The 22,398-nt window shown below is 50.4% G+C and overlaps 1 protein-coding gene across 2 annotated transcripts in view; it reads left to right on the top strand.

Moving 5' to 3' along the window:
- Positions 1–22,398, top strand: part of SAP30BP (SAP30 binding protein) — a 36,704-nt gene that overhangs the window by 9,265 nt on the left and 5,041 nt on the right. For both annotated transcript variants that reach the window (XM_045888457.3, XM_045888458.3), the window contains 4 exons: positions 13,994–14,036; positions 18,961–19,049; positions 21,447–21,538; positions 22,317–22,377. In XM_045888457.3, coding sequence (XP_045744413.1) covers positions 13,994–14,036; positions 18,961–19,049; positions 21,447–21,538; positions 22,317–22,377 — 285 coding nt within the window. The remainder of the gene's footprint in view (positions 1–13,993; positions 14,037–18,960; positions 19,050–21,446; positions 21,539–22,316; positions 22,378–22,398) is intronic.

A 22,398-nucleotide genomic window follows, 5' to 3' on the forward strand; every position in this document is an offset into this window, starting at 1 on the left:
TTCAGAAACAAGAATCTTGGGTCGGTAATACTAAATAGTTGTTTGGGAACTGTTTGCATTGCTCTGGAATTGTCCAGTAGGCTGTCAGCCATACGGGGCCTTGAGCTGAGAGGGGAGAGTATCCAGAGTAAGACAAGACAGCCCCGGTTGGGGGAGGGGGTGCGGCAGTTACCTTAACCTCAGGGTTTGTCACCTGGAAAACAGGCATCATAATAAAACCTGCCTCATTTATTTTATGTGGATTAACTGAATAAACGCGAACCGATAATTAGCTTAATAGTGTCTGGCACATGGGTCGCCACCACCAGTACCTCCCATGCTTGCTTCCCAGGCTGCTCACCCTGTCGTTGGGCCTGTTTGGGAATATCGAATTCCACATTTTGAAACTGGAGTGCATTCAGAGGAGAGCAGTCATAACGGTGAATGGACTAGAGGGGCCTAGAAACCACGTCACATGAGAGGTTAAGGAGCTGAGAGAGGCTACTGGGGAAGTGCCTGCAGTTACGTCTGCTGTTTGAAGGTCCCGTAGGGGAGGGGAGGTGAGGGCCACATGCAGACCTTGAAGCAACGCACAGAATTACGGGAGACACGTTTGCTTCACAAGGTAGTGAGCTCCCTGTTTCTGGACCTTTTTCAGACAAGTTTTAAGAAGGCCTTTGCCAAGAATGTCCTAAAGAAATGTGTGGATTGGGGTTGGACTGACCCCCCACCCCAAGTGGTCTCCTGGGAGGGGGCTTGGGCATTATGGATAAGCAAAGTTGAATGTTCTCTCACTTCACTTACTATCTGCTGACTTTAGAAAGTACAAGTGTAGAGTATAAAGACTGGGAATTGCCCTAATTTTTATCACTCTGATGTTTGGGGTTACCTCTGAGCGCAAAGTCCCATATTTGGGGGTTTGAGTAAGAAACGATAACTCCAGACCCACCTCTGGAGGGAGCCTTTGGTTCTGATCCATCAGCCTGGGGAGGCGGGATCGAGCTCTGGGTTGCTGAGTTTGCCCCTAACTAGAGCAGAGGAGGTGGCTGAGCATTCCAAGGGAAGCAGAATGCTTCTGTACTTCTGTTCCATCCTGTCTTTTTCTCCAACTTCCAGTTTTCTGGTCTTACCTCCTCTGTAAGCACTCTGACTCCGATCTGATCACTCAACAGAAGGTGGCACTGCTGTCCTAGAAAAAGTCAGACCGGAAGTGGCAGGCCTCTGTTCAGCTCTTTACAGCAGGGACAGGGGTGCCAGATGGCTTAAGTGTTTCCTCCATCTGTTTGCCCTTGGCATATGGGCTTTCTTTTCCCACTGTCCTTTGTGCGTGGTCTACCACGGCTACCCTGGAACGTTTTCCCTTGTTTATTTTTTTCCCCACTCCCACAGTTCCTGTGGATGAAGGTATTTCCACTGGCTTACTGTCTCTTGACACACCCTTCCTTTGAAAACAAACACGGGCATTGATGACCTGGCACGGAAAAGCTGGGGCGGCCCGTTGCCAGCTAGCTGGGAGGGCTGGCTTCGCTCTGCAGGGTGGGATTGCCGACCTCCCTGCGGTGTTGCAGTCCGGCTTTGACCCAGGGAAAGAATCCTCTTGGCCCGAAGAGCAAACATCTGTCAAAACAAAATAGTGTCTCTGGGTCAAGGAGGTGGCATCGGGTGGGGGAAAATATGGTTCTGGCATTTTTTTTTTAAAGGTGTGTATAATTCTGATTAAAATTAAAACTTTTTAAAAAAAATTTATTTATTTGAGAGAGAGAACACAAGAGGAGGGGAGAGGCAGAAGGAGAGGGAGAAGCAGACTCCCTGCCGAGCAGGGAGCCCAATGCAGGGCTCGATACCAGGACTCTGGGATCAGGACCTGAGCTGAAGGCAGACAGACACATAACTGACTGAGCCACCCAGACACCCCAAAATAAAACATTTCTAAGATTATTTGACCCCAAGGGGCGCCTGGGTGGCTCAGTTGGTTGAGCCTCTGCCTTTGGCTCAGGTCATGATCTCTGGGTCCTGGGATCGAGCCCCACGTCAGGCTCTCTGCTCGGCAGGAAGTCTGCTTCTCCCTCTCCCTCTGCCTGCCGCTCTGCCTGCTTGTGCATGCACTCTCTCTTTCTCTGTCAAATAAATAAAATCTTAAAAAAAAAAAAAAATTCTTTGACCCCAAAAATAGTGCAGAAATGTGAGTTCATACCTTCGAGCCAGGTTAGTGGACTTGGAGTCAGAAGACCTAGGTTGAGCACTGGCTTGGCTTCCCTCCAGCTGTGGGACCACAGGCACATAGCTTCAGCTGCCCTCAGCTCATGTGATGTGATGCGTGCAGGCGTGCGTTCAACAGTCTAAAAGGCAGCTGTTGGTGGGCTTTTTAACAAAACTGGGTCTGCTCAGATGCCCTCATCCTGTAGGTCAGAAGTTGCCACATTTTCTCAGTTCATGGCATCCTTGGTGTTTCAGGAATTTTTCACACAACTCACAGGCCAAAAGAAATACCAAACAATTAGCTCCAAACAATATTCCTACCCTCACAATTTGGTAGCCGCGTGGAAAGATAATACATGAATTTGTGTGGTATCTGATAGATGTTGATTAATGCTGTGTTTCCCTTGAAATTTTTTATTTTTTTGAGAGAGAGAGCGTGAGCGGGGGGTACGGGCAGAGGGATAGAGAGAATCCCAAGCAGGGTCCACACCTAGTGTGGAGCCGCCCGACATGGGGCTCGATCTCACCACCCTGAGATCATGACCAGAGCCAAAATCAAGAGCTGGACGCTCAACCCACTGAGCCACCCAGGCGCCCCTCCCTTGAAATTTTTAAACGTCATGTGTACCTTTGTGAGTTTGCTGCAGCACCCTGGGGTGCCTTGATGGCAGTTTGGGAATTGCAGTGGTAGATTGTCTCTGAGTTCCAGAGCCATGAGACTTGGTCCTCACCCTCCCTGGAGTCCTGGCTCAGCCGAATAAGCGGGTCTCACCTTCTGCTACTGTACCTCACACACTTGAATTCTCTTAAGAAGGTCAAGTGTCTCAGTCGCCATGTGTTATTAATAGGCTTGAAGTCTAGAGGAAGGATCTGCAATGGATAGAGCTGACTCAGTAATCCCCCGCTTCCTCTCCTCTCCAGCCTCTCCCCTTACCCAGCATTTTTTTTTTTAAGATTTTATTTATCTGTCAGAGAGAGAGAGAGAGAATACAAGCAAGGGGAGCCACAGGCAGAGGGAGAAGCAGGCCCCCCACCAAGCAAGGAGCCCGATGCTCTGGGATCATGACCTGAGCTGAAGGCAGATGCTTAACCAACTGAGCCACCCAGGTGTCTCCCTACCCAGCATTCTTATTGATCTTCTCAAGTTTCAGAATCAAATATCTGGAGACTGGAAACTGCCCATGGAGCTTGTTTCCAAGGAATTTGTTACTGACTACTGATTTTAGGAAGAACTTCCAGGAGCCTATCAGCAATTGCAGGTGGGCAGCATTTCCCATTGAAATCCTTGATTCTCGGGGCGCCTGGGTGGCTCAGTCATTAAGCGTCTGCCTTCAGCTCAGGTCATGATCCCAGGGACCTGGGATCGAGCCCCGCATCAGGCTCCCTGCTCGGCGGGAACCCTGCTTCTCCCTCTCCTACTCCCCCTGCTTGTGTTCCCTCTCTGGCTGTCCTTTCTATCAAATAAATAAATAAAATCTTTAAAAAAAAAAGAAAAGAAAAAGAAATATTTAAAAAAAAAGAAAAGAAACCCTTGATTCTCTTTATCGACCATCTAAGGAAAGAGGCTCCAGAACACGTTCCAGCTTCTGCAGGATTGCTGCAGAGCAAATGTTTTCCTCTTTGGGCTTTGAGTGTGCTCTACCTCCAGGACTCTGAAATCAGATAGGGAGATGCTAAGGCTTTCCATAAGCAAGTGGCATAGGGTTCAGTTCATCATGAAGGATACTTAAGAGGGACAGGTTGTGGGGCACCTGGGTGGTGCAGTTGGTTAAGCATGCGACTCCTGGTTTTGGCTCAGGTAGTGATCTCAGGGTCGTGAGATGGAGCCCCACATCGGGCTCCATGCTCAGCACCGAGTCTTCTTGAGATTCTGTCTCCCTCTGCCCCTCCCTTCCCATGCTCGTTTTCTCTCTCCCCTCTCTCTCTCTCAAATAAATCTTTTTTTTTTTTTAAGATTTTATTTATTTGAGAGAGAGAGAATGAGAGAGAACACATGAGAGGGGATAGGGTCAGAGGGCAAAGCAGACTCCCTGCCGAGCAGGGAGCCCGATGCGGGACTCCATCCAGGGACTCCAGGATCATGACCTGAGCCGAAGGCAGTTGCCCAACCAACTGAGCCACCCAGGCGCCCTCAAATAAATCTTTAAAAGGGGGGGGCAGGTTGTATGGTGTGGTATAGGAACCATGAGTCCTTTTCCAGCCTTCACAGGTGGGTCATTGTGGGCCTTCGCTTGGTGAACTTCAGGAGAACCCATGCTTGTGGAATGTTCTACTGAGAATTACTTCTCAGGATGGTACAGCAAAGGTTATCTATTAAAGCCTAAACTTGGACTTTTTCTTAGGGGTCTTTGACCCCCGAAAGGGTTATATGGTCCTGTTTTTCTGCTGGTTATCGTATCAGGGTTTTGTTTTTATTTTATTGTCAAATTATTATAATAGCAGGAATTGAATATTTTGTAAAAGACAAAAAGTCATCTAATTCCACAATCCATTTTCATTCTTCTTTTATGTGTGCCCATATAATAGCATACATATTTTGCATCCAGTTTTGTTTCCATCTGAATAGAAAATGTTTTCGGGCGCCTGGGTGGCTCAGTTGGTTAAGCGACTGCCTTCAGCTCAGGTCATGATCCCAGGGTCCTGGGATCGAGTCCCGCATCGGGTTCCCTGCTCCGTGGGAAGCCTGCTTCTCCCTCTCCCACTCCCCCTGCTTGTGTTCCCTCTCTCGCTGTGTCTCTCTCTGTCAAATAAATAAATGGAATCTTTAAAAAAAAAAGAAAATGTTTTCAGTGTTGTCACAGTCTGAATAATTATAATAGCAGGACACAAGTGAAAAATTAGAAGCTAAACACTTAAGAATTAAGAATTGTATGGGACGTGAGTTACATCTCAGTGAAACTGCTCTAAGAAGAAAATTTTTTTTTTGTCATTTTCTAAAAACCCTCAAAGGGGAAAAAAAGAAAAGGTTGAGATCCAGCTTTTATTCTAGGGGCGAGACCAGTCATTAGCACACTTTTTCACATCAGTTCCCATAGCTCTTCTCGTATGAGCTAGCTAGAATACAAACCAGAGTTCGTATGCTCTAGTAGCAAAAAATTAATTTATGTTTATAACTGTTATCAAATAAAATGCCATGGAAGCAGTTTCTTTCCGGTTAGACTCTCTAGTACTCTTTACATGGGTCAGAAGAAATAACTCACTCTTTAAAACTTGAGTTCTCCTCACAGTCCCCATGATTGTTCACCCAGTAAGGGAGGAGGGCTTAGTAGCAGTCAGGATTTGGTAGCATTCCTTCCATAAGCGCCCAGGAAGTCTCTAGGCTAAGGACAGAGTGGCAGCACCCACTGGTTATATGACTAACTCTTCAGAACCAGCCATTCCATTCAGGTCAACTCAGACATAACTCACTGGAGCACCAGGGACCCTTGAGCTGTTTCCCCTACTCGTTATAGTTAAAAGGTAATACTTCTGGCTGTCTTCCCCTTAAGTTGAGAGCTTAACACCTCCTTTGCTCTGTGACCTACGGAGTCGTTCCTGGAGAAGTATTTTTCCTCCTTGGTCTTTGATGTTGGCTTCCCCAGTGGTTGAACCAAAGGCTTCATAGAAACCGTTATTATCTGCTGCCTCATAGTCTAGAGGGAGGACATCAGAAGTTGGGAAGCGGTATTGCTAGGCTTTGGGTCAGACAAACTCGGGACTGGGTCCCAGCATTGCCACTTCATGGACGAGAAGCCACTTCGTTGGACTTTGCCTCAGTTTAATCATCTGTAAGATGGGAATAATAATGCCTGCCTCATGGAGTTGTTGGGAGATTTGGATGATATATGTTAGCTTTTAGTGAGGTCTGTTGTTCAGGGCCTGGGAGGGAGAATATGTACTTGGTCCCTCCATCTTGGTTTTATTACCCTGCCTTCCCCCATGTTGTGCCTCCTGTACCTCATGACCCTTTGAGTGCTGATAAGAAAAAATACAGCATGACTCACCTAGGACCAGAGACGGAAATGGCCCTTGACCATTGCTGGATTGGGGGAGTCATCCACTCAGAACTTCTTGCTGGAAGTTGTAATGTGGCCTTTGAACTGTTGAGAATGCCCAAGCCTACTTACTTAACGTTTCATGTTTCCTTGCTCTCACCACGATGGCCAAATGGCCATTCATCTTTAACAAGGCTAGGGTTGCCCTTGAAGAAGTGGGAGTCATGGAATTTCCATGCTGGGGAGAACCCACCCACCCCAGGTTGGAGTCTGTGGTTCTAAGTGGTGACCTGATCCGAGCAGCAGACGGGACAGAGATTGGGAGAGGGGGAGGGTGCAGGCTGTGGCTCTTTTGTAGAGGGAAGTAGCTCTTTTGTTGTCCAGATTGAAAGAATTCCAAGCTAGATCCTTTGTCTAGCCACCTTCCAAAGAAGGTCTGGCTACATCTTAAGCTGAACACTTCTGGTAGAAATGCAATTGCTGGAAGTGGTGATCTCTTGCAGAGGAGAACGACCATTATTCTCCCTCGCACCTCCCCTCTGGGCTCCACTGAACTGCCAGCAGACTGCACTCGCTCCAAGTCAACTGAAGCTCAGACTCCCAGAAGCCCCACCCCGTTCCTTTGTGGGTCTGTAGCCAGAAGAGCCCCTACATGCCCAGTCGGCCCGCCTTCAGCCCTACAAGCCCCAACATACTTCTTCCCTTCGGGCCCAGATGCCACAGATTACTAACCAAGGTGTGGCTGGGTGCCTCCTTCCCTAGTCAGGATTTATCTTTTTGAAATTCTGTGATTCAGAAAGCAAGCTGCCTGTCCTTTGGGGGAGGGATCCAGCACTTCCCACCCTCCTTCTGTGTTCTAATCCTTGTCCCTTGAAATGCTGCTGTGCAATTTCTGGGTTCGATAAGATTTTGCTCGTTTGCGTTCCTAACTTTGGAGTTAGGTAAATTTTTCCTAAACAGTGCTTTAAAGGTACTGGTTTTGCTTTTGGCCCTGTAGATTGTGAATTCCTCTTCCTGCCACTTTGTAGATGGCGACCAGTTTGCCTTTCCAGTCTTCTGGCTTTCTGGTATCTGTTACTTTTGTCCTACAGGTTAATCTTAACACCTCAGTTTGGTGTCTGACCTCTCAGGTGGGATAATGCTATTTTAATTCGGTGACCCTGTTGCCGTATGTGTCAGAAAGACTTCACTTTTCTGTCCTCAGCCTTACAGAGCTATTTCCTTTGTCCTGTGTGGCTCCAGGCCCTTCCACCCTGTCCCCAAATAACAACTTGAAGTGTAGAGACACTGTTTTTATGGAAAACCTTTAAGAAAAAAGTGCAACCTGACCCACCACCGAAAGCTTAATTCAAATTCTTGATGTGAGGTGACCTCTTTACCCAAGCCCAGAGACCCTAGGTATAAGAGGGAGGAGTGGAATGACCCTCCCTGAACATCTTCTACAACTTTCTAGAAACTCAGAGTCTTCAGATGTCTTGAATCAAAGTGAATGTCTTGAATTAAATGTGAGGTTACACTTGGAATAGTCAGATCACAAAGTCTCCCCTTTGGAAATGGCTCCTGGCCAGAGCCTTGCATTTACATTGAAGTCTGGATGGTTCCACATGACAGAGCATCAGCACCACTCTGAGCAATGTCAGCTTTGTTGAGCTAAATTTTTCAGATAGGGAAAAGAAACTGTTTTCCTCTTTTCTTCAGTCTACGAGGCCAGTTCTAGAGCTGGCTTAATTTGGCTTAGCGGATGCCTGTTTAACCCTTTCCTGTAGAAACCTCTGCTTGGGGAACTAAGCCTTCCCGTCAGTAAGCTGGGACTGAAGGTGAGTCCGTTGGATCCAAAGTTGACCCCACCAACTTCCGCCCATTTTTCTGATAAGTTGAGTGTTTCCATCCCCAGACAGGCAGTGTGCCGTGGCAGTGACCCAATCCCGGCGAACAGGATACAACTGAAGGAAATGTGCTGGGGACGGGCTTTCTGCAAGGCACCCCTGCGTGTGTGGGTAGCACAGGGCACAGACGCGGGGCATCTGTGCCTTGGAGGGCTGTGCGTGTGCAGCATGGGGTTCGGTGACTTCTCCCGAGCCTCGGGATTTCTGGTAGTCCTCAATATGCCCCATCCTTGTCCATCAAACCACATAAATTTTTTTCTGGAGCTTGGAGGTTGTTTTGACAGAAGTTCCAGAATTACTGCTTTCTTGACAACCCAAAGTGACTCACACATGCATCTCATCTTGATGCTTTCAAGGGGGCTTCCTAGGCACGCTAGTCACTTCTGAAGCTGCAACATTGTCTGCCCACACTTCGTGGTGCTGTTGTGAGAATTAAGTCTTTCACTGAAGTGCTTAGCATAACACCTACAATTATTCCCTGAGATTGAGTTGCGTTCATATTCTGTCCCCAGTGTTTGGCCCGCTACCCGGTACACAATAAACACTCAGTAAATGATTTGTGAAATAAGTAAATGGATTGAGTGTACAATAATTCTGTCTTTTTGTTTTAGGGATTAGGAGCAACAAGCTAGATTTAAAGGGTTTTTTTTAATTCAGTATTGCCCCCGCCGCCTTCTTCCTTCTTCATCAGCCTTTTATCGCCAATTCTGGCCCCTTTCTTAGTTCCTCTCTGCTGCCTCCCTGTCTGACATTGAGTTGCACGTTGAAGCTAACTGTGGGTTTAAATGCGTCTAGAGTTGGGGGGAGGGGGCGGAGTGGAGCACTGCAGCTGAAGGCAGCTGTGGAACCTAAACCCGGCTGAGGAATGGACCACTGGCCCGTTACAAAGGAGAGTGTCTCTACATGTGTGTGCGTGTGTGTGTGTGTTTCATCAGTGTTGAGCAATGTTTGAGCACCTGTTGTGGGCAGGGCATGAACCTGCAAGTGCTAGGAACACAGTGGTAACTGAGACAGTGAGGGCCCAGAACAGAGCAAACGTCCTCATCAGCTGGGTGGGGGTGGGCCAGAAGACGACTTCCTTGAGCTGAGGACTGAGGTCTCAAAGAGGCTTACTTTCAGCAAGAGTGGGGAGGATGTGTTCTCCGGAGAGGGAGCAAGTTCTCTCCGGGCCCTGGTGCGGCTCTGTGCTGAGAGAAGGGGGCTGACATGACCTGCAAGGAGTCCCCAGGGCCTCGGGCCACAGTGAGCAATCATTTCTAAGTGAGCTATCACCAGGACTTAATAACTACTCGGCCAGTCCCAGGTCTGAGAGAATCGAAGATTTGGAAGGCATTGTTTTACCAGTCTGCCTCCCCAGCTGCCACCTACTTTTAAGAAGCAGGATTACGTCAGTCATCTAACAGAAAACGTACAGTGTGTAGCATTTTTCCCCCAGCAGCGGGGAGAGGCTGCCCTCTGCCCTCTGTTCAGAGTACTTTCTCTGTGCCTAATGCTCCCTAAAGCTGGGGCAAAGAAGCAGCGTTTGTAGATTTGGCAGAATCCAGCTGCTGGAGGCTATATTGCCCTGTCTCTAGTCGGACGCTGAACCTTTGAGCGTGCTTTGTGGGGTTGGCTCCGGGAAGGATCGATGAAGTATTGTTGGCTCTAAATAAACCTCCATTCTCTTGACCAGGATCTGGTACTTCTCTGTTGAGCAAATCCTCCCAGCTCAAATCTCCCAGCAGCTTATCCCACGTCATGGAGCCATATTGTTTCTACTTCCTTACTCTGCTCCAGTCATAGTTTCTGAGTGGCTGGACTTTTTTGTATTCTCTGCAGGGGGAACCACATTCCAGGTTCTGCAGTCCCTGAGAACGAGGTCCCTGTTGTGGCTGCTGCATTCTTACGGGTCTCGGACACAGCTGATTAAGGAACCAGAATTGGGCACGTTCAGATCACTGTTCATCAGGGCCACCCCCTGGTCTGCCTCTGCCACTTCGTGCCCTGGTGCCCTGGTCGCTGAGGCTTCAGGCTCAGGGGGAGCCTGGGGAGGTTAGAGGAGTGCCGACAGCCAGGAGGGGAGGCCTTGCTTCAGTTTGTGTCTTTGGCCAGCTCAGCACTCCCTCTCCTGCCTTTCCCGTGTTCTCACTTGGCTTCTTCAGAAGCTGTGCATTTGTTTTGTTTTTCTTTGTGTCTTAAGTAGACTTGAACTAGACAGCTGAAAGTGGTTTACCTGGTCTTTCCTTCTCGGAGCTGCTAAGTGAGATGCTTTGTTTTCACCTTCCTAGTGAACTGTGGGGGGGAAGCCCTCGGCCTGCTGCATCTGAGGGCCATGCATCCAGTCTGTCCCAGTCTCTGGGCTGTGGGTTCCGTGCCTCCCGGCTGACTCAGACACCTGTCTGGTACATAGATCTCCTGGCTGAGTTCATGACATTGACCAACTGAGAGTATCCCCCTGGAGGCCAAGGGGATGGATTCATACACGTCAAGACAGGGACCCCCTGCGCATTTCAAAACACCACCTTGGGAGAAGAAAAGGAACAGTGGTTTCTTTTTGCTTTTTACTTGTATCCTCCTAACTGCTGCCTTCTGGCCTCCTTAAGGGCACAAAGAGAACCTATGGAGGGTTTATAACCATTGTGTTGAACGCCTGGGAGTTTAATCATATGAATCTTCGTCTCTCTCCTTAGCTGTGTCATATTAAATACTTACCTGATGTTTTTTATGGCTGCCTTCCAAAATAACTATCATGGATGCTTGGTTCATTTTGTACTGAATTCCTGGTATCTGAGGCATGACTGGTAGGAGGGTGTCTCTCTAGGTCTTCTTCTTGAGTGTGGACCACCTCCGCCCCCAGGACTGTCTTCCCCTGAGGCTGCTTTTATTGAATGAAATTTACCTTACTGGACAGTTGAGGGTAAATGGTCCCAAAAAGCATCTTTGGGGTATTTGACAGCCATCCTCTGTGATCTCAGCAGACCCCCCAGCTCTCCTTCCTTGCTAATGGTTCTTCAGCATTGTTTGAAGTTCTGGGCTCATCCCCCTTTGAAGAACACTGGTGTTTGGCTCTAGGCCCTTCTGTGTGGGGTATAACTGAGCGTCCTTGTGCTCAGGGCAGGATGTAGGGTTAAACTGCTTTTGGACCCAAAAGAACCTGGCTTGTTGGCCTTCTTTGGGGACATCCTGGCCAGGAGCTCAGCAGGCTCACAGCCCAGCTTATTCACATCAGAGGACAGAAGAATTACATTCTAAAACCTAACAAGATGTGGCCACCAGGAGCACAGATTCCCATTGTTTCATTGTCGGGGCCTGGGCGTCCCATGGGTGGCTGTGACACGGAGGAGAGATCTGAACAACCACAGATTCCATAGTCTTTCCAGGAGAACTTTGAGCAAAACTATATGGCTCCCAGTCCATGGTGGCTCATTTATATTTTCAGTTTATAGAATTCTATTAAGGCAAAGGAATCTTCTTGCACTTTGAGTTGGGTCCATGGTTCATAGGTTAGCACTTTGCTTATTGGGATCATGGAGCTGAAGTCCTCTGCAGGGGAGGGGATGTTCCTGGGGATGTCGGGTTTGGGTTTGAGTAGGAGTCCATGGTTCCATGGGGCTCCAGGTACACCCTGGACACACCACACCCATGTATGTGCATGTGTGCGTGCACACATTGCTATAAGAATAAAAAAGCAAAGAGTAGACCAGTTGGCAAATTGAAAACAACTATCAATTTTATCACTTTTTGTGTTTGTGCAGAAAGATTAATTTGAAAGAATGAGTAACCAAGCCAAAAAAGGAAAGACTGAAAGAAGGGGGAACACCTTCCTGTTGGTGATTTTGCCCCAACATTGCCTTTCTTCCTGAGATGTGACTAAACATCCTCAACTAAGCCAGGCAAGGACCTTGTGAAATTCAGGAATCCCCGCCCCTCCCACCCCGACCCCTCCCATCGCTGGGGCACAGGCTGCTGGAGGCCCCCAGGTGGCTCACAGCCCTTAGCCCTGCCCAGGGAGCCCTCAGGTGAACAAGTATTTTCCCTTTAGAAGAGACACTGTGTTTGGTGACTAACTTCCTGTGCCTCTGGAGTAGTAGACCCAGTGGAATTCCACATGGCTGTCTTGCCTTCTTCCTCGGGCCAGCTGAGGGGCTGGTGCCCTGCAGTGCTTTGGGAAAGAGCCCCCAGGGGGCCTTTGAATGGTTAACGGTCAGTCCTTGGAATACCCGCCAACTGGTCGGGGGAGGGGAGATAGGATGTACCCAACTGATGTTTTCCCACAGTTAGCACCCAGAAAGCTGTCCCCTAGAGAGAAAATTTAAGGACCTTTTACAGGCCCAGGTTTTGTTGCTGCCACGCTCTTTAACACTGGTTCCTCAGGAGTCCCTGCTACAAAGAGATTGTTGTGGAGCCTCTGGAGACGGGCACTCTCTATAGAGCAGCTGAGTGATGACCAACCTGAATTTGGTATGGCAGTCCTCCAGGCACGCCTCCCAACCCCTCTGTTCCCTAGCACAGGCCTGCCTCCTCTTTGCCCACCTGATTGGCAGGGGGCGGGTGCCTGGGGGAGACAGGTTGCTAAGCAGCCTGGCCTGGACGTTAGGCCCGTTCAGGTCAAATGAATAGCTGCAGTGTTCAGAAGGGTGAGGGGTTTGGGCCTGTCCCAGAGTCAGGAGGGACTTTTTGGGGAAGGGGGTTAAGAACTACCACTTTGCTCTTGGCAGGGAGCCATAGCATGGGCGGATTTTGGTGGCCTCCTGGCACCTTCCTTTCTGAAGCGTCACTTGGTGTAACATTTCTTCAGTAAGTGGAGTATGCAGAACTCTGCAGCTGTGGCCGTGTGCCCATTTTGTTCAGAGTTGTTACTGTCTTGTCTCCTCCCTCTGTCCCTCCACCAAAGGGAAAAGAAAGGAGATCCAGTAGCTACCTGTGAGCCCAGCTTCTGCCACTTTGATCCTTAGCACGTGGTGGCACTTGAGAGCCCTGATCGGAATGTGTGTGAGGGGCCGGGTTCCCCCCGAGATGGGGAAGACAGGTGTGTTGTTGCCAGTGGACATTTGGGACAATGCAAGCAAGGGAAGGCCTTCCCACCTCCACCCCCCCACCCCCCCTCACTTCCTGTGCCCAGGCTTGCGACGGGGGCTGGGACCGTAGCCTTCTCCAGGTGGATGTGGTTTGGATTTGAATGAAGCACTTTGAGCAGTGAAATACACAGCGAGTCCAGAAAACCGTCTGATAAGAAACCTTTGCTCTTAGGTTTCTGCACTCAGCCAGCCCTGAAGGACCTGCAGAAGTAGGTGTTGTAGGGCGGAAGTTTGCGCTAAGGATCAGAGAAAGCTTTTTCTTTGGAGAGAGATAAAGCCAATGTAAAGAGTCGAGAGGTGAGCCCAGGAGAGCCAGGAGAGAAGCCGCCAGTGTGCCAGGGCCTTTCTGGGGCCTGGGTCAGTCACTTATTAAAGGCCCAGTACATGCCCGCTCCAGGGTTCCATGAGCTACCGCCTGATGATAAAGTCTCCCTTTTCTGCTTAAACTGAAAGTGAGAACAATCTCTTGGGAGCAGATAGTCTTTTGTGCTTTAGTCTTCGGATTCTCATGTTAGAAAGTTGCCATCTCTTGCTTCCTTAGTACCAGGTAGGGGTGGCTGACCAGGCCCCAGGGGAGACAGTGGGCAGAGTCCATGTGTCCAGGGGACGGATGGCTGGCGTTTGCTCTCCTTGGCATTGGTGGATATTGGTCCCTGCTGGAGGCTGTGGAGGAGAGACTGAAGCAGGCATGTGGAGCATCTTGGCTGCTCTGATGATAGAGGGGGCTTAGGAGGTTCAGGGGTCCCAGAAGGCCCCCAAAGCACCGACTCGCTCTTAGATTCCTTGTGTCGCTTGCACCTTTTCTCCTCCCTTAAAATCCTGAGTGGTTTCAGTGAAGAGAGGAACTGCAGGTCAGGCGTCCCGGGCTTACTTCCTTGTATTTGTTTCTCTTTTGCAGGATAACCCAGAAGTAGAAAAGCGAGATCCTCAGGAATTAGTTGGTAAGTACCCCAGGGGGAGTCTCAGGGTCAGATGTCTGAGGCTTGCCCAGAGTGAACTGGCTTCCCGCCATGCCCGGGCCTGCCACTGCATGGGGCTTCTCTCTGCTTCAGCCAAGGCCACTGGTCTCCTGAGAGCCTTCTCTTCATGTGCTCTCTCGGGGCCTTTGGCATTTCCTAAGATGTCTGAGTAAGACACCCAGGGAACAATTCTTCTTTGAAAGTCATATTCATGGTGCATTTCATTGGGCTTTGGTCGGTTGCCAATGTTGTCAGGATAGATTTAGGGCCTCCTTCAGCTGGGAGCTCGTTCCCCTTGTGCCCTAGGCCTGTCCTCTGTCCTTGTACGCCCCCGCCCCACTTTGCTGGCATATTCGGGTACTCACTGAGCAAATGTGGCCTCTGCTGGCACTTCGCTCTGTACCCAGGAGGGAACATGCCTCATAGCCCCAGAGTCTAGGACCTTATGTGACTTGGGAGGGCAGGGCAGTTATGTTTCTGAAAAATGGCACACATGTCATCCCAGTCCTGTGCTAACCCCAGCCTCCTAATCCTTTTTAGAAAGTCCGTTCCAGCAGTCCCTTTTTAGAAAGTCCGCAGGGACCAAAATAACTCTGTCATTTTGATTGTGGACTTTGTAACAGCTCTTCCAAAGCCTGTCCTAACCTCACGGACAGGGTGACCCTCCCTCTCTGTGATGACTGTGACCATCTTTCCCTGCCTGCTCTGTTAACCTTCACAAAGCAAGGGTCCTGCTTATCCAGGGCTGCTACGAATGCGGCCTACAGAAGCTACTCCTGCGTGTCCAGATGGAGGCTTTGTGGCTTGCAGCCCCTTGGACCTGTCCTGTTTTTGGACAGGATCCTTTCATGGGGTATGGGAGGTGGGGACCCGTTCTGGTTTTCCTAACTAAAAGAACTAAAAATTGTTCCATTACATTTGTTTTTTGAGGAAGGCTTGGGTAGGAACATACCACAATGACCAGCCCAGACCCTCAGCGGGATTCTGCCTTTATCCCTGAGTGTGGGTCTTTCAACTCCTATAAAAAACCAGAATTTCCTAGACCTTAGTGTTCACTCCTTAGAAAATAGCCCTCAGGGGACGCGCCCGTTGGCTTTGCAGACAGAGGAAGCCAAGCACGGCCTCCTGCAAGTGGGTAATCCACAGGGGCAGGTATGGATCAGAGCCTTGGTCTCCCGTTCCCTCCACGCCTCACCAGTCCCTGCTGTATACTCCCAAGAAACTGGGGTGGGGTTGTGGGGTCCAAAAACAGCCTGCCCGGGAGCCTGATGCTCTGCTCGAGGCTGCGGTGTCCGGCAAGCAGTGTGGTGGGGGGTGGGGGGGCCACATCAGCCATCTCCACCCGGACTTCTTCTTCCCCTAGCTTCCACCTGTTCTCTCCTTGCCACTTTGTGCCATCTTATGAGCTTTGGCAGATACACATAGTCAGTGTTAACCCCCATCACAATCACAGTCTAAAACACTGCTGTCACTCCAGGGGTACCGGCCGGCTCGGTTGATGGAGCATGCGACTCTTGATCTCGGGGTCACGAGTTCAAGCCCCACATTGGGCCTAGAGCTAACTTAAAAATGAATAAATGTTTAAAAAAAAAAACTTTTCCATCACTCCAAAATATTCCCTGTACCCCTCTCCTTGCAGACTGTTTCCTCCCTTGGCCTCGGGCAAGCAGTGATCTACTTTCTTCCCTATAGTTTTGCCTTTTTTAGAATTTCTTAAAGAGCAGGATTTCTCAGCTTTGGCACTCTTGACATTTGGGGCTGGAGAATTCCTTGTCATGGGGGCCTGGCCTGTGTTTGACACCATGTTGTAGGTAGCATCCTCAGTCTTCGGGATGCCCCTAGTGCTCCCCTCCCCCACCAGATGTGACAGGGAAAAATGTTTCTAGACATTGCCAGACATCCCCTTGGGGGCTGGGGGAGGTAATTGCCCCCCGTTGAGAACCATAGATAGAAATGAAATGACCATCTTGTTTTTTGTCTGGCTTCTTTCACTTACCATGTTTGAGATCCTTCCTTGTTCCTGGACATATCCATAGTTTCACTTGACTGCTAAGTATATTCTTTCACGGTCGGGTTACCCCCATAGTTTCTTTCTCCATTTACCCCAGTAGACCTTGAAGCCTCATAGCCTTGGTTCCTCCTACCATTTCTCACTGACGAGGTCGTAGTTCAGCTCTATCTGCACTCAGCTCCTTTCGTTAATACCTCTGGAGATAGGACTCTCGGGTTGTTCCCCCAATATGGGAAGGCTTTTCATATGTGTAGACAGCCCCAGGTTTAATGGAGCAAATGAAAGCAGAGAAGCTATCTCATAGGTCTCTCCAGCACTGTGGCCGCTTTGCAGAGCTGAGCGCGCATGCCCTCCAGATGGCCCACTGATGCCCCGTGGTCACACCTGGAACGGCGGCCTGGGGTGGTAATCCAGTTGGGTTCTCCGTGTCTCTGGTGAACTAGAGAGCACTCCACTGCTTCCTGCTCCCAGCCCTACAGTACCCCCCCAGGCACTCCTTACTCCCCACCATTACGTAAGCCCAACTGACGAGCTGCTCCTGCTCAGATTCATACCTGGCAGCTATGGATACCATGACTGTTTCCTGGCTTGGGTGTGCACAGGGGTGAATCACCGAGGTAGACTTCTCAGATCCTGAGTACGGCTGCCTTTCTAGAATGCCCCCAGCACACCCAGGAGCAGCCACGGTACCTGGAGCTGCCCCAAGTGCCTGGACACATTTCTCGATGGATTTCCTGGGAAAATGGTTTGAGGCTTTGTGGCTGCACAAGTGACCATATTTGTGGGTTTGATGTCTTCTTCTTCAAATCATGCTGGGACTTAGGAAGGAGAATCCCTGAAAGATTGCTCCTGGAAGCTGTGGAAAATTTTTTACCTAATTTTCTGACTGTCCCTTCACTTGCCAGTTACTTCATAGGAATTCTTTTGTTCCTAACCTGGGAGCTCAGGAGGGGCTCTCCCTCCCTGTCATACTATATACCACTTGAGACTTAGTGTGGTTAGGTTGCTATGGCAACGGTGTCACACCCTGTTTTTCCAAAAGGCTTTCCTGGCAAATGCCAAAGGGCATTCTTTGTCTCTCCGTCCTACACACACACACACACACACACACTCTCTCTCTCTCTCTGTCTCTCTGTCTCTCTGTCTCTCTCTCTGTCTCTCACTCCACCCCAGGGAAGAGCTGCACCCTCCTCGCTTTTGCCCAAAGCCTGCCCGGGCCCTCCTTGCTTTTGCCTTCCAGAAATAATGAGGACCAGCTCACCCCAGCCAATTCCACTTTCATCTGGCCTCTGCAGCCTGCTTGAGCCTCTCGCTGAGAACCCCAGCCCCTCCCAGGGCTGAAAAGAAGGGGGAAGCCAGGACGAGACTTGAACTCCAGCCAGATCTGGGTTCTGCCATTGCTTCAAGAGTTAGGAGACAGAAAGAAGGGACCGGGGAAAGAGGAACATGTAGTCCCCTGGTGGAAACCGCTCCTGGGCTGCACTGATGTCCTGGGTCCACAGCAGGATAGGTCACCCCATCCTGTCCTCTTTCCCTCACCCAAAATGGCTGGTCTAGTGTTGTCAGGACACATCCAGTGAGAACCCGCTGCCGACCATGGGAGTTGGCATGTGTAGTGTGCTGGGACTCTGCCCCAGCCTCGGGCTTTGCAATGTGTGCAAGCGTGTTTTGCAGCAACTGAGACTGGCAAAGCCCACGGAGCCATCCCCTCAGCCCTGCTTAGCACTGAGTTCTTTATAGTAATAGTGAAACTCTGAGTGGAGATCCAAGTACCTTATCTGCTAAGAAAATATTAACCCAGCGCTGGGAGAGAAGAAGGCAAAGGCTGTGCTAGGCTATCAGCAGCCAGACCCGGCAGCTACTCAGGGCTAAAAAATAGTCTGCCCAGGGCCTGGCACCCAATAAGTACTTGCTGGGTGTTATTGGTGCTGGTTTGTTCATTCTTTCCCTTCTTCCTGCCCCACCCCACTCCGCCTGCTGTTTGCTCATTGTATGGTCCTTTTCATGAGAGAATGTTTTAAAGAGCACAGACAGAATCTTAAAACAAGCAGTGCATTGTCTGAGTGATCAAGAGCACACTCTGCAGGTCCAGGGTGGCCAGAGGCTATGGGGAAGAGAACAGAGAGCGAGCAGGCAACTTGGGTGGGCAGTGGCAGATCTCCGGGGGAATTATCCCTTGGGAGTTGAGGTTCTTCACATCAGGATCAGGCCTTTTGTTCCCAAGAATGAGGTGGACCAAAGGAGAGTTGATTAAAGGACTAAGTTAATAACCAACAGGTAACTTTTTAAAGCATCATTTATGCACAAGGCAGTTTTTAATGTTTTGAATCCTAGAGGAACTCTGAACTCTATCTCCTCTATCTTGGGCAAGAGCTTCCAGAATTCTGGGAGGGTGTTATAGGAACATAGCCAGTGGGGAGCTGGAGCTGGTTCACATTGTCAGCCTTTGGTGCTCCCCTCTCTTCCTGTGCCTAGGTCCAGCAACAGGAGCATCAGCTGATACCCCAGAAACTGGCAGATGCTGCAGATCAAAGCTCCTCCTCCCTTCCTCCCCCAGCAGGTTGTTAGACATTCACCAGCGCACCCTGGACAGACCCTTTCCTGAAAAGTTCACTGCTGGGACATGGTAGCGTGCATTCTTGACACCTGTCCCCTCTGCCTGAACTTCTCTTCCCCCGAGTCGGCACATGGCTGACTCCTTCTGGTCATTCGATCTCAACTCAGATGACAGAGGGGCCACTCTGAACACTGTTGTACTGTTTCATAGCCTTTCTCTCTCCCTAAAAAGGTCTTATGTGCCTTTTCTTTTCCTAACCATGTTTAGCCCCATCCTACCCACCCACCCACCCACCTCCCCGACATACATCCACAGGAATTCACTCTGTTCTCTCACAGCCTCCTTTTCTGAAAGAGTCCGGAACATGTCACCCGATGAAATCAAGATCCCGCCCGAGCCCCCTGGCAGGTGTTCGAACCACTTACAAGTAAGTGCGGAGCTCGGCCACCACAGCCCATGTGGGGGAGAAGGGCTGCTCAGGTGTCCGGCTTGGTCTGACTTTAATAGCCTTCTGTAGGAGAGACAGCCAGGCGGGCAGGTGCCTGAACGTCCTGGTTACCTGTCTTAGCCTGCGTCAGGAGTTTGCTCTGAGCCCACTGCCCTCTGCCACATCCCCTGGTGCTGTTCCAGTGGGACCCCAGCTTGCCCTCAGTGGGGTCCTAAGCCTAGACGGAGAAAATACCGCCGTTTTCTGTGTGACCCAGCTGAACCAGTGGGGAACTTTGCTAAGAAACCAAGGGACCGTGAGAATGGAAAATAGATTATAGAAATGCAAAAACACAACCATTGATGTGCCTAAGAGTCCTGTCCTCCTCTCCTGACAGAATCGCATACAGACCTGGCCTGAGGTTTTGAAATCCCAAGGAGTTGGAGCATTTAGTGCAGTTACTCCCTTGGGAGCAGGACCTCGGGGGCAGCTGGGCCTTGCACCTCCTTTTCGGCACCTGCGATTGTTTCTCCTTGGCCCTCTGCGGGTTCCCCTGTGTGTGGAACCTCGTGACTGACACGAGGGCAGACACCCAGGGCTGCCCATCGTGGGCATCCGGTCCACCTGCTCTGCCTTTGATCCCATAGGTTCTGCTGGTGCCTCTGGCCACACACAGGCCCAGGGCACCATCCTAACGGATGGATGACTAAGGGGACCTGCGGCTGCGGAATGCAGCTGGCTGGGCAGGGCCAGAGTCGGGGCTGGGGGCACAGTGCAGATCCTCTTCCTTTCCCAGAAGTCTCCTCCCTTGGCTGAGTTGTCCATGAGCATAGCACCTCATCTCCCCACCAGGCAACAAGCCACAGCCTGTAGGGACAGTCCGGCAGTCTGCCAGACAGAGACAACCAGCTGGCTCAGCCTTCAAGTTCAGTGTATTTCTCATTTTTAGATTTTCCTAATGGTAGAAACCATGACCTTAAGTGAACACTTTAGTTGACCTGAAATGGGAGAACCCATCTGATGGCCCAGGAAACCCAGGAAAGTAATCTGTAAGATACAGCTTGGCCTCAATTTCCTGAGCCTTCTGTATGAGGCCTCCTGCTTTGCCCTTGAAGAGATAAACATTGAGGTTTGTCACTCTTGGTCGTCTCTTCCCTGGTAAATGTATTACAAACCTCTCTCTGCACTTCAGTGCTTCCTCTGGCCAGTCTCGGCAGAAAGATTCAGCCTTCTGACAAAGGGAGTGGATCACCTCTCCTGATGTACCCCAAGGGCGTCACACAGGACCTCCAGCCCTGCCCACCTCCTCTTGCAGGTGAAGAGTACCCCAAATATTTTCCTTCTGGAGAGTCTGTGCATTTAGCCACCACTAGTGGGGGAGGCTGCAGAGAGACCTTGCCCTGGGCCAGCCCCAGCGTTGCTGGGTAAGACTGCTCCTCCTCAGAGGTGAATCTGCCCTGACACTCGGGTTTCTGGGGCCTCTTCCTGCGCTGGGTGGTGCGGCTGCCAGCTGCTGCTGGCCTCCTCTCTGTGGGCCTTGAGACATCTGTGGGACTGGCCTGGATCTCTGCCAGGTGGTTCTCCTATTGCCCATTGAAAGCCAGAAGAGGGGTCTGGGGCGGGGGGGCGGTTAATGAGACGGGCTCTTCACCCCTGACAGTGCCTCTGTCGTGGGGACTGGCCATCTGTGAGCCTCCCTACAAAGGACACTTTGGGAAGTTTGTGAGGCCAAATCCAAAAAAACACTACTCCTTCCTTCCTCTGAAAGGACGTAACCTTCCCAGGTCTCCCACTGAGGACCTAACCCCGTGTTAAAATTCAAAACCAGGGGCGCCTGGGTGGTTCAGTCGTTAAGCGTCTGCCTTCAGCTCAGGTCCTGATCCCAGGGTCCTGGGATCGAGCCCCTCATCGGGCTCCCTGCTCAGCGGGAAGCCTGTTTCTCCCTCTCCCAATCCCCCTGCTTGTGTTCCCTCTCTTGCTGTGTCTCTCTCTGTCAAATAAATAAAATCTTTAAAAAATAAAAATAAAAAATTCAAAACCAGCATTGAGCCCCCCTGCCCATCCTCTTTGGATGAATCAGGAGCCGATTGACAAGGGGGGGTTCATCCATTCTCTTCTCCGTGGTTTCTCTGCCTTGACCTTTTACTGCTTCCTCTGTCAGCCATCTAGAGGGAGTCAGGAGAAAGCAAAATGAAAACAGACCGGTCTCGGTTTATCTTATCTGTGCTCAGCGCTGGTCGCAGGCTGGGTGGAAAAAGACAATATGGCTGGAATAGGGCTTCGCATGGCTCTGTGGGTCTCCTGGGTCCAAGTGTCCACCCAGCACATGTGACCACAGGCTGGGATTGCCAGTGGGTTGGGCGGTGTCATAAGCGCCCTTCTGTTTCTCTTCCATAGGACAAGATCCAGAAGCTTTATGAGCGGAAGATAAAGGAAGGAATGGATATGAACTACATTATCCAAAGGAAAAAAGAATTTCGGAACCCCAGGTGAGTTTCTCATGGGCCTACAGGGTCAGTTGAGTCACTGATGTTGGCCCAGGGACTGGAATGCCCCCGTGGAGGTGGCAGGGAGAGGCCCAGCTAAGATCCCGCCTTTGCCCAAGGGGGCCACCACCCAGGCTGCAGTAACACAGAAACCAGGATGAAGAGTGGACGCCGAGAGGCCTGAGCTAGGTTCTCCTCCTCGCTCTGCTCCTAAGGCATACAGCCACACGAGGCCTCAGTCTCCTCATCTCTACAGTGAGGGAGTTGGACTAGACAGTCCCTATGGGTTCCTCTTTCTCCTCCAAACTGTCACTGATGCTGCATGCAGGTGACAGGTTTTAGGAACAGAGCTGTGTTCAAGTTTTATTCCATCCAGGGCCCTAGCAGGTGGCACACGTGGTAAAAAGTCCGGTATGATGACATCAGGGACCTGCCCCAGCCCTTATGTGGGCCTGTGTATGGTAGCCCCGGCCCAGCCCCACAAACTCTAGGTCAGCTGTCTGGATAAGACCAAAAAAACACAGCCCTCACCTGGACACCATACTTGTCCTGGTGCCTGGCTAATGACCCATCTCTCTGGGAGTGGGGAGGACTCGGAATGATTTAATGTCAGGCCAGTGAATGTTTCCTCTTCTATCAGGAAGCTTGCTTGGAACAGTTCAGCTGGTTTAAAGGGTTCGTCTGAGCCCAGGAATTAGACAGTTCTGATCTCTCAAAATCTGCTGCCACACAAGGCATGGGACTAGGGCCTGCTCAGTGCCTTCTGCTGTTCTTCTTTCAGCATCTATGAGAAGCTGATCCAGTTCTGTGCAATCGATGAGCTGGGCACCAACTACCCGAAGGTATGCCTTGCACACACAGGC

This window comes from Mirounga angustirostris, unplaced genomic scaffold (genome assembly GCF_029215605.1).
Source record: "Mirounga angustirostris isolate CCGP_5_RB_7025 unplaced genomic scaffold, mMirAng1.0.hap1 SCAF_17, whole genome shotgun sequence".
Classification (NCBI taxonomy): Eukaryota; Metazoa; Chordata; class Mammalia; order Carnivora; family Phocidae; genus Mirounga; species Mirounga angustirostris.